This window comes from Protopterus annectens, chromosome 3.part0 (genome assembly GCF_019279795.1).
Source record: "Protopterus annectens isolate FY-2018-M chromosome 3.part0, PAN1.0, whole genome shotgun sequence".
Classification (NCBI taxonomy): domain Eukaryota; kingdom Metazoa; phylum Chordata; order Ceratodontiformes; family Protopteridae; genus Protopterus; species Protopterus annectens.
Window position 1 is genome coordinate 431176333 of NC_056731.1, and position 12936 is coordinate 431189268.

The 12936-nt window shown below is 39.5% G+C and overlaps 1 protein-coding gene across 2 annotated transcripts in view; it reads left to right on the forward strand.

The window, feature by feature from the left end:
- The window catches only part of SEMA5A (semaphorin 5A), a 2688572-nt gene that overhangs the window by 1522318 nt on the left and 1153318 nt on the right, over positions 1 to 12936 (forward strand). For both annotated transcript variants that reach the window (XM_044064865.1, XM_044064863.1), the window contains one exon: positions 4133 to 4346. In XM_044064865.1, coding sequence (XP_043920800.1) covers positions 4133 to 4346 — 214 coding nt within the window. The remainder of the gene's footprint in view (positions 1 to 4132; positions 4347 to 12936) is intronic.

The window sequence follows — 12936 nt, forward strand, 5'->3', positions numbered from 1 at the left end:
AGACATAGAGGAGCTCTCTGATTATGTAGCCCAGGCAGGTATGACCCTGACCCTGAGCAGTATCCTTCCTTCACCAAGAATGATGCCACAACATAGAGACAAGATGATCAGCTTTAACAATTGGCTTAATTTCTGGTGTCATTCAAAGGGGATCCAGTGTCTGTCTGCCTGGGATGACATGCTTGACAAGCCACGCTGCTTCGCAAGAGACGGCTTGCACCTGTCACCCTGGGATTCCGGATATTGGCTAAGGCTCTTGCCACCCCATAGTGCCTTTTTAGGCAAGGCTCAAATTCTAAACCTACCACCCTAGAAAACAAAAATGGGAAGAAACTAAGGGTAATGCTGCTCAATGCCAGAAGTCTAAATCTCAAAATGCACGCACTCGAGGCCCTTCTCAGTATGGAGAACATCGATGTCTGTGCTGTAACTGAAACCTGGTTCAAGGCTCCTGAGAGCACCCGGCACTATCAGGTTTTACCTCATATCATGCGTTCCGCCCCAAAACCCAGACCACACCACAAAGGAGGGGTGTATCCATATTCATCAAGGATACCCACACCTCCAGGTTGGTGGCAACGCCTAAGCATCGGAAACCATCCAGGTGCAATTAACCATAGGCAAAACTGCTCTACAATTTGTAGCATGCTACAGGCCACCCTCTCAAACTCAGGAACCCCACACAGCCTTCCTGAAGACACTGGAGGGTATAAATGTATCTCCAAACACCATTATATTGGGTGACTTCAACTACCTGAATATAGACTGGAAACATTACTCAAGCCCCAACTTTTTAGCCCAAAGGTTCCTGGAGTTCATAAATTCAAATGCCATGGAACAACTAGTCACCGTTCCCACAAGAGGAGAAAATATACTAGATCTCATCATCACAAACATGGGGACAAAATGCTCCACACCGGAAGTATATCCCTCATTGGTGAGATCAGATCATAAACTAATCTCACTGGAAATTCACATCCCGCCCCCACCCCAAACAAAAGACCACAGTGAAGAACTTCTCTAAAGCAAACTTCACACTACTCAAGACTGGTGTGGTATCCTTCAAGGCCCCCGAGCCAGTGGAAACCACAACCCAAGCTGCGGAAGCCCTTACAAATGCCTTCTACGAACACCTCCAGGACTGCATGGATCAGGCAATCCCTAATAAAACCAAGACTCTTTCCACCAAGGGCAAACGTCCAGTCTGGTGGACCCCAGCCCTAAACAAACTTTACAATAAGAGGAGAAAGCTGTTACATGATAGAGCAAAATCCATAAAAGAGAAGACACCCTTGATCATTATTAGTAAAAAAATACGAGCACTCATAAAATCATCCAAGGCCAACTTTGAGAGAAAAATTACCATAGATTCAAAAGACAATCATATGGCCTTCTTCAGCTATGTTAGAAACCTGGGTGGAATCTCCCAGATATGCTCAGAATTAGTCCAAAATGATACAAAAATCACTGAACCCACAGACATTGCCAACATACTGGCGGACAGGTTCAGTGCAAACTTCACCCCCCCCCCCCCAAAAGGAGAGATAACTATCCCAGTGGAGTGTAGCCTCCCAGACATCTCAAATGCGCAGGCAAAAGCTGCTCTCTCTAAAGCTAAAAACACAGCATCAATGGGACCGGATGGTGTCCCCGGCTGTGTGCTACGTGAACTCAATGAGGAACTAAACCCGCACATAAGGCAGCTGTTTAATCTTAGCCTTACCACAGGATACGTGCCCAAGGAGTGGCATACGGCAACTGTGGTCCCGCTCCACAAAGGCGGTGCCTCTACGGACCCTGGTAATTACCGCCCCATAAGCTTAACAAGCCTGGTCTGCAAAGCTATGGAGAGGATCATAATGGAACTCATAAACAAAGACATAGGGGACTTGCAGACATTGGACCCAACCCAGTTTGGCTTTGTCAAGGGCAGATCATGCCTTTTGAACTTGGTCGACTTCTTCGAAACAGTCACCAAGGCCATTGATGAGGGAAAGGCAGTCCATACAGCCTACCTTGACCTTGCAAAAGCTTTCGACACAATACCCCACTCAGGTATTATAGAGAAACTTACCAGCTTAAATGTAAACCCATATGTCACAAGATGGGTTGCAAACTGGCTAAAGGATAGAACCCACAGGGTCAGAGTTGCTGGCACCATGTCAGACTCCAAGCCGGTCACAAGTGGTATCCCACAGGGCTCAGTCCTTGGCCCCTGTTGTTCGGCATCTACTTCTCAGAAGTACAGGCAAACATAGGAGGACTATGGCTGACAAAGTTTGCAGATGACTGCAAACTGGGCGCCATAGTGGAAAGTACATCGGACACAGATATCCTTCAGAGCGGTCTCACGGAAACTGATAGCTGGTGCCAGAGCCATGGACTGAAGTTAAATGCCAAAAAAATGTATAGTCATACCCTTCGGGAAAAACAAGGTAACCCCAAGCTACCATATAGGTGGCAATCCACTAAGCACAGAAGAGGTTATCAGGGACCTGGGGACCCAGGTTGACAGTGGCCTTTCTTTTGACACTCACATTGCTAAAGTGGTTAGAAAGGCCTTCTACATTGCCCACCTGATCATGAAGGGATTCACATCCAGATCAAGTGAGGTCATTGTTCCCCTGTACTCTTCACTTATCAGACCAATGATCGAGTACAATGCCCCATTCGGGATGTATCTCACCCGACACCTGCAGCAATTGGAGAGACCCCAAAAGTTCCTCACCAAAAGGATAAAGGGATTCCAAAATCTGTCATATGCTGCCAGACTGAAGAAACTCCAGCTCTATTCAGTCGCATACCGTCTGCTCAGAGGTGACCTGTGCCTGAAATACAAGGCCATGACCAACCCGGAATTAATGGACATGCTCCACCTCAAAAAATCCAAATCTACCAGATCCACTAGAGCAAGCGACTTAAACCTTAGCACGGATATAAATAAGACATGCTGGAGGGATAGATTTGTCACTCAGAGACTCCCTATGCTGTGGAATAAAATCCCGGTCCATGTGAGGCAGAGCACCTCGCTGGCTCTGTTCAAGAGAAATCTTGACCGGTGGATGGGAGATCGTAGGTTTACCCCAGGAATCATCTCTGTGTCACTGCTGGACAGAGGCAAAACAGACTAATGGGCACAGTATTTTTTAACATAAGGGGTGGCGTAAGCCACAAAACTTTGGGCTAGGCTTATAAATGCCTTAGGGCAGATAGCCTAGTATAAACCTATGAACCTATAAAACAACAGTTGTTTTTTCAAAGGTGGTACAGAGTCGTGATTTTTCTTGTGTTTTTCCTGAAAAAAAAGGAAAGTTGGTGTCCCTGGTCTTATGACGTCTGTCCCATGCAATATCAGTGATAATGTTTTGGAACAAATCATACATATTCTATAATAGCCTAAGTAGAACATTATGACAGCCATTGCAAGAAACTTGTCTGTACGTTGTAAGAAAATACTTTCATAAACTCTCATTTCATTGTCCTTCTGACATTTGCTTCAAATAAGCAGTGCATACCATCAGTAAGTAAACACAGTCACTGACTCAGCCATCTCCTGTACAGTTATATGCTTGACGATGGCGTGCAAGCAGGGGATACACAGACTTATTTTTAGTCAGAGCATTCTTCTATCTGTTTATTGATTTTAAGTATTCAGACTGAATATAATCCTTTAAGCCACAAAAACAAAATTAGTGGTGTATTGCAATTTTGCATGATGACTGCATAATTAGCTGAACAAATCAGTAATGGCAGGAAGATATTACTTCAACAGTTTTCATAAAACAAATGAAGAATAATGCAAAAAAAATTTTATATTACTTCACATTTGTGCTTTCAGAAAATGTCAGTATAATAAAAAGGGTATGACAGATGAATGTAAATTAACAACTCTGTTACTGCATATAATCTGTTAAACACTGCCTAATTTGATTGTTTTCAGCCAACTTAGAAATAAAACATGCTTATGCCAGGATGTTACTACACAAATGAAATCCTGGGGCATCTAATATGATTTTGCTGTCTGGTGCTGCTACCCCTGTACTAATTAATCTGGCATGTTGGTTGTATGTACAGCAAATGGATTATGTTTTTTACAGATATATGACAAGTTTATTGTGTTTTTTTTTTCCAGATGAGCAACCTCACGGAAATCCATGATGTGATTAGTGGAATGGCTCGCTGTCCTTTTAGTCCCCATCACAACTCAACTGCGCTCCTCACCTCCAGTGGAGAATTGTATGCGGCTACTGCTATGGATTTTCCAGGAAGAGACCCTGCCATCTATCGGAGCCTGGGAAATCTTCCTCCTCTCCGCACTGCACAGTATAACTCCAAATGGCTTAACGGTTAGTGCCTTGGTGTATCTTTGCTGTTTCGGTATCTATAGTTTTCTGTGTGCTGTGCTTTGGCAGGATGAAGCAGGGTATCTCCTGGGACTGCAAAGAAAGGTTGTTGTGTATCAGAGAGACTCAAAACTTGTCTAGTTTGTGTGCTTATATTTGCAGTGTAGTATTCCATACAAAAATTCAGAGATCAGGATTTTCAAATTCTGCTTGCACACAGAATTGCACTGATGTACTTAGTAATCTGCTTAAAGAAAGTGAAACTTCACTGCAAATTATCATTTCTAAGCTGATTTTGACAAGTGTTTTATTACTGATTTCCTTACTGTCCCTTGAAGAAAATCACGTTTGAAACTAAGTCATTGTGAGACAGGGGTGCGGAAAAGATGTACAACAGTTTCAGGGCATTGTTGTTTTAAGAAGACAACCTCCCTGTGGAAGGAAATGCCACAATTCTTTTAGAGAAACCAGAGAGAAAATAAAGCATAAAAAATGAGAGTAGAGCACAGTCTTTTGTAGGGCTGTGGAAGGCAACTTGTGAAAGACAGCTAACAATGGGGAATTGTTAACAGTAAAGGTGTGCAGCAGGAAAGTAAAGAAAGATTAAAAAGGAAAACTGCAGATGGGGATTAGTACATTTTGGGGACTCTCCCTGACTGTAGTGCAGCAGAGCTTTTCAGTACGTATTAGTAGGCGAGTACCAGGTGTAATATCATTACACTAATGATTGGCTCTGTTGTTGTTAGCAGAAGTGTGTTGGCCACAGGTGGGACTCACCTCCCCCCCAAAAAAAATGCTTTTCTGTGTGGGTATTTGTTTGTTTAACTCCAAATGTGTTATGCATTCAAGTGTTTCGAGGTTTTGTGATTGCAGTCATAAAACCATCAGAAGTTCATTAGTAAGCCTGGATTGGATATATGTTTGATACAGTATTTTATTTCATTTTGTTTTGCTACCTGGTTAAGTGAACTAGTTCAAGGGCCATTTTTGGCCATTACCTAGATCACTAAGACAGCTACAACATATAGTCTACAGAGACAGCTGGATATATTTCTTATTTTACTGATAAATAACTAAATAGTATTGTCAGTTTTTGTGCAAACACTTCCAAAATAGAACTCTTATAATATAGAACGGTTATAAAACACTAAAAACAACTGTGAAGTAGGACTGTTATAAAATAGAACAGAGAGTCCGCCATAAGCATAAAAGCATTTAATGTGAAGTGTTTCAAGATGTAAGAAGGGCTTGCCATAAATGAAATTTAGTGTGGGGGTGAGGGACAAGTTTCAGGGAAGGGTAAAACAATTATTTTACATTTATTTGATATTCTCAAATAAGCAGTACCCAGAAGCTAGTTAAAGAAAGTGAATATTATTTAGAAAAATGTACTTATAGTAAACAGGTAAAGTAAGGGAATCAGCTGAACTGTTTACACAGTATGAAGCCTCAAAGGTTAGGGTTATGTGTGAAATAAACGTGCATGAAAGAGAGAAAGAGAGACCCTTTGTATACAAGGTGTACAGTTTGTAGCTTCTGTTTGCCATTATTCATGTTAAGCATTGAGAGTACTTAAGTTGACTAAAAAGAGGAGGAAGCTATGAGTTCTGTAAGGTTGTGCTTTGTGTCTCTGTAAGCAATTATACAGTATCTCCAAGGCAATTGCACTTGTACTTATTTTTGTGGTGAGCTTTTATTATGTGCTGCTGTGTGTGTGTGTGTTTGTATGGGGAGGGGTGCTTAACAAAAAGAAAAATAGAAAATAAAGACAGTAAATATTTTGAGTCTCCAGAATGTTTTGGGGAAGGCTACTTTAATAAAGTTAATAAAATCTTTAAGGTTCTGTGAATCTGTACCGAAGGTACGTCAGAATCCCTTCCCCTTCCTTAACTCTGACTACTGCAGAGTTGCAGAGATTACATTTCTGACAAACGTTATGCAGGTACCACCTGCTCAAGTGTGCAGTTCTCCAGATGCCATCTTCTGCAAAAATATATAAACAAATTTGGGCAGTTCAGAGAAGTGCAACAAAAGTAACACAGCTGTACACTTACAATGCAGTTGCCTCTTCAGCTTAATATGTGCTGTCCTTATGGAGGTGTGCATGAAAGAATTACTTTGGTGTCACAAGGGAATCAAAAGTACGAGATGATGCCACCCATCTTTTAGAAAAGGCACATGCGAGAAAACAAAAATGACACATGTTAAAGATACTGTAGCAAACCTTCAGCTCAAGAGAGACACAAGACAGTATTCATTTTCAGAAAGGTTGGTGTATGACTGCTGCAGCCTTCTTGAGATGTTAGAACATCTAAAATAGAGAAGGGTATTCAAGCCTGTAAGAAGCAGACATACAGTGGTTTTATGAGGAATGGGTGCAGCAAAGTGCTATTTCGATGGAATTTGCTGTTTTAGGCTATAACAAAAGGATAGACTAGATGGGTCAAACATTTTTCCATTTTGTCTCTTTCTCAAAAGCATTACCTGTTATTCAGTGTTTTACTTTGTGATTGCTCATAGACATTAACATTGCAATTTATACTACCACCTGCTTCTGTCAGAGCTTTACATATGTTGTCTGCACAAACTCATATTAGAAAAATATTTTAATACAGATGAGAAATCTTTCATTAGTTTTATGAGGTAGATTCAGGTAACTATGTTTTTTTTGTACTAAAAGATAGGTTAAGGATGTTAGGAGCCTTGCTGGAGACATATCAAATCATAAACGGCAGGTATGTGTGAGATTTCATGAGGCAGGGATCTTTCATTGTTATGAAAGTTGTTACGTACTCAGGTCCAAATGCTCCTTACTACAGCAAGATCTAATTATGCTCTTAGCCGTAGCCATACATCATTTAAATAGTAAGCATTTGCACTGAAGGGTGAAATGTTACTTGGGATACTACGCTGCATTAAAAACATCACGTTACAAATGTCATTGTTCCATTACTGCTTGCCATGTACTTCATTTTTGGGTACACTCTCAATTTTCTATACAGAAAGGCATACGTCTCTGTCAATAGCAGCTACATTTTCCAGTACATTCTGAGCACCATCACAATTTGAAGACAGTGTAGGACAAGAGTTGCAGTCACACGACACAACATTCAAAACTCAGAATAGTTCAACATGGAATGAGCATCTCTCCTAAGTGGATTGTTTGAAGGATCCTTTTCAGCAATGAACCACACACAAAACAAATACCTTTTTCATAAAAAAGTACTTAAAATGTATTGCATTATATAGAATACTGCAATAATGCACATGTTTTTACTCATGATGCAATGTTTGTACATAAAGTTAAAAGTAGTTAACTATTAAACAGTTACAATATTGCCAGTCAGAAAACTGTACAGTTTATTTCCCAACTCCTTGAAGAATGATCAGTAAAGCTGTGTAACAAAAGCTTTCTTATGATGAATTTGAAAATATGTAATATTTCATCCAGTGTTCTCATACTCCTTACGGTTTGAGGCTGCAACTCCAGCAGTAAAAAGTAGGCATGTTGTGCATGGGAAAGGCCACCTATGACAACTTTGTAGCCATCTTTATTTAGTGTTTTCATTCCAAGGTTACTGTAGCCCAGAGAAAGAACAATCACTGGTAAGCATTCTAAATCTTATTTTATACTTACAGTCTGATGAAGTGACTGGAGGCCACCAGTAATATATTTTGCAGTATTTTGACATCAATGAATACTTTTCCAGTAAGTGAGAATTAGTAGTCAGGCATGCAAGAATATACGTACACCTGAGAATATTTTTAAAAAGGTGAAGACAAAGTGATTACGTCCTCCAAAGTGCAAATGAGTTAATTTAGCACAAGTCACAAAGATGGCTTGCTGCTATTATAAGGTGTTTTATTGATCCATAGGTATTAATTTATTATTTATGCAATACTGTGCTGCTCAGAACATAGTGCAACTACTGTATCTAAGAATGTATGTTATAAGTAGTCTAACGTGTAAAGAAAATAGTAGAAGGTGAGAGTTTTGCCTCCAGCTGTGCATGTCAGAAAAGACATGTAAGCATCATCATCATCATTATCAGATTTACCCTGTTTTGATTAGTACTATATCACATATTTTTTTTTTTTTTTTTGCAAAGGAAACATTGGAATAACTCCACTAACCTACTAAAACTGTAGCACAAAAACTAAGACAGTGACAGGCAGCCTTGAACACTACTGAACATACTGTGGTCTGTTAATGTGCCTATACATGTTGATAAATTTAAGTGCATCTGTAGCATTTTTGTTGTTGTTGTGTCTTTCGGCTTTTCCCGGTTAGGGGTCGCCACAGTGGAACTCTGGTCCGGTAATGATTGGCAGTAGATTTTTACATGCCGAGTTGCCAGCCCTGATGCACAACCTTCAACGAAGGTACGCCCATTCACGCATGTCTCCACACAGTAGACGCTCTAGCTGAGAATCGAACAGGACAACGTCTTACTGTGAGGCGACAACGCTACCGCAGCACCACCACTGCAGTGCATCTTCAGCATAATATCTGAAAATAATGTGCTACTCCATGATTATTTCACTGTTTCTTATAACAACATTACCTCTTCTTTGCAGAAACACTTTCATATGCTAAAATATGAAAAATGTTAGTAATTATTCATAAGATAAGTATGCAGGTCACAATTTTTCTAGATTGCTTTTTACGTAGGCTAACCATCTTTAAAGGCAAATGGGTTGTTCAGCCTTATATTTTGTTCATGTTGTAAAGTAGTTTACTTTATAATATAGTAGAGGATCAGCATTCTATGTAGCCACAACAGTTGATGTTTTCATTTGGCAGTAGGTAGATAAAATGATCTGGAGGAGAAACTAGAAACTCATGGGTGGAAGTATAAGGATTTTTTTGGGCAGAAACATCACTGTTTGAAAATAGGAAACACTCCTTTTACCAACGGAAGGTAATCATTCTGCCTAACATTTTCTCAGTACACAGTGATCAGATCAACTTAAATATGAACTCTTTCCTTTTCAACACACCATAAAGTAGGCTGAATTTCTCAGCATTTCTTCTTCAGTGCTGGGAATGAAAACATGGGTAACTAAAACAGTTGTAGCTCAAACAAAAAACAAACAGTTGCACGTGCATATCATTACAAAACAGTAACATAGATCTATGCAAAAATCAAACCCAGGATCTCCTATACCAAAAGCAAACATTTCAGGGCTAAGCAAGAGCCTTTTGCCCTATTCGTTCATGCCTATGGGTGCCTTATTAGGTCATTACTTCCACCCTACCAGAGTTAAATTCAAGGGAGTAAGGAGTGGACCACCATATTAGTTGGGTGAGGTGCCCTACCCTCCCACCTTGGAACACCCTCCCACCTTGCAGCAGTTAACTGAGCTCCACATCAGTGCTGTCTTATGCAGAGAGTGTGCTTTAACATGCTGTCTCACCTTACATGCATGCATGCACATAGCAGGTGTTCACACCTTTATGATCATTGAGTGCAACACAATGTCACCCAAGTGACAAGCCAGAACTGCATCCCTTGCCCAGGATGGGACATTTGGTAGTGGCTACTCACACTTCTTTTGCCTGCCAAATCTTACAGGCACCCAAGCTAATAACTGAACTCAAATCACATGTTTCATAGTAAGAGCTTTTTCCCCTTAAGACACAGAGCTGGACTGAATCTATCATAAAGACTTAAACAGTAAAACATCATGGGCATTCAAAAGCCACATAGTTGAAGCACATATATGGTAATTTGCATAAATCCCATGGATTGCCATTAGAGGAGATTTAAGGTATTACGCAGTGAAGATTCTAGTTTGTCTGTGGCTTACTTGTAATTTTGTTTGTCTGTGTGACCGTTTTATAAAGTATTTCAGATGTTATTTAGGATATTTTGCAGTCACCCTAATGTTTATGGACATTAGTCTTGTTTTTAAACGTGTTTTATATTACAGTCTATAAATACATTTCTAATGTATTAATGATCACAGAAAAGCAGCAAAGATATAAAGTGCCTACAGCTAGTGTGGCTTGGCCTTTGGGCCTCAGTGTACCATAAAAGCTTTACGCAGTGAAGACTGTAACTTGTATGTGTCATTTATATGTGTGTGTTTGTCTGTCTATCACTCTATGTGTGTTTGTATGTGTGTGTGTGTGTGTGTATATATATATATATATATATATATATATATATATATATATATATATATATATCTATACATAGAGTGGGGGGTAGCTTTATTGGCTTGAGGATACCAATAAAGTCTTCAAAAGTGAAAAGTCCTGGGTATTCATAAACCCTGTAGCTGAAACAGTGGTATGTCCTTAATGGGTCATTTGCATATATTGCATTGTCTTCCACTGTGGGAGCTTTAAGGTATTTCAGAGTGAAGTATGTAGCTGAGTTTGGTCTTTCTTGAAGTTGTGTCTATGTGACCTTTTTACCTTTTGGTTTGTATGTTATATGGCTTATTTTTCAGGCACCTTAATGTTTATAGACATCGGGCATAGTCTTAAGCTCCATGTTTCCAACGTACAGCAAAGCAGTCCACTTATGCTATACTGATATTTTGAGAAAAAAATAAAGCATAAAATGCCTGCAGCTTTTGCTGTGTGGTTTATAAGTCTGAATGTACTATAAAAGGCTTACACGTAGTCTAGCTTTTCTGTGTTTTTTCTGAAGTTTTGTGATATATACAGTGCTCGTGTTTGAGTAAAATTAAGACAGATTATAAGTACAGAGCACTGAGTAGAGCAAGCTGAGTATATTATTAGTAAGCTTAAAAAGAAATACAAGTTATGGTTAGCAAGTGCTGTGGCACAAAATGCTATTTCCATCAAAATCTCATGTTTTTTTTCCACTACTGTGACAGTCTACATTTGAAATTTTCAGGTATTTTTAAGTCTTAGTGTGATTTTCTTTCTCCTCTGTTTATACATTGTCTCCCTTTATATTATTCTTTCATTAGGCTGCCCCTTTTCTCCTCTGCTTATTTCTCTTGCCCCTGTTTCAGAATGTCATGGAACATCTGTTCTGGACTAGATTGTGTTGTGGACATGTTTCCCAAATGACAATCCACTATCATTTTAAAGTTTTTGTCTTCATCCTTATTAGTGAGCAGTAGGCTTAGATTCATACCCTTCCCCTTGAAGAAAAGTGTAGTGTCATTAGTTTCAGCATTGTCCTATTGCATACCTCTTGTCTGTCCAGAGTTTCTCAGAACGTCCATTTTTTTTTGCCTCTTAGTTTTCTGTTCCTCAAAAGATTTGTGGTTTTCTACAAATCACTGAGGACTGAAGTCACTGAATAATGACAGGTATTTCAGTTTCAGAGTTCGTATCCTTCAGAGAAAGCATGATAATGCAAAACCTATTATTCTAAGTTTATAAGAGTCATAATTAAAATCTGTCCCTATTTTTGGCCGGTGTCCCTGTTATTTTGGCTTTGTCCAGATTTCTTGTGCTAAGAGGTTGAGATCTATGCCTCTTGTAACATTGTATTGCTTTAGTAAATGGGAAGTACAGTTTCTGACTGGTGTATCAGGACATCCAATCAACAGTAAGTTTGCCTTTTCAGCGAGTCTGTTGATTCAGTCTCTCAGCTTTTTGGTAATTTTTTTTTAATGCTTGGTTAAGTGAATTAAGTAACTGCATTGCACTCTGCACATGTTGCTGTGGGTATCGGCCCATATCTTGACATCTCCATAATTAATAAGAAGCTGCTGATGACTCAGCAAATCTGAAAGACATTGGTTGGCATCTGTTTGTGTTACTGGTGTCCTTTCGCATTTTACAGTGCACACACTATGCCATTTATTTCACTGGTCTTTTACCACTTCACAGTGCATATATTATGCTGTAAGAGGCACTGCTGTGTGTGTGTCACTGGTCCTTTCCCATCTCACAGTGCACACAGTGTATCATAAGAGTCGCTATTGTTTGCGTCACTGGTCTTTTGCCTTTGCATTGTGCACAAACTATTCAGTAAAAGTTACTAGCATTTATGTCACTGGTCATTTACCACTTCACAGTTTACACACTGTGCCATAAGAGACATCACCCTGGCATTCTGCCTGTGTTCTTCTACTAGCAAGGTTCCATTTGTTTTCCCACTAGTTTTGAAGACTTCCAGCTCTTCATTTTTTAATTTATTTATTTTTTGTACATCATGCTGCAGAACATTTGGCATCTTGTTTGTCTGGTTAGTGGGAAGCTTCCACAAAAAAAAAAAAAACTGCTTGATATGTCATCTTGCATAATATTTGTTACTTTTCAGCTCTAGTTTGTGGGAAGTTTATTGTTTATTTTATTTTACTGTATTTGGTAACCAGGGAAAAACAGTGATCCACATGGGCATTTTTCAGTCTCAGCCTCGGAACATTATCTGGTTAACTACAGTCACAGAGTAGGCAAATGGAAGTGGGAGGAGGTTTACACAGATAAAACTGCTTGGAGTAGTGAAGAAGCCCATATTGTGTACAGTTAGCCTTTTTACCTCTGTTTTTAAATATGTTTCAGGTGTTGCAATCTAGTAGCAGCTCATTTAAATCCTGACTCTCGTTTAGTTGGAAATGTTTAAATGGGTGGTATTTCACAGCAGCAGAAGACACAGAA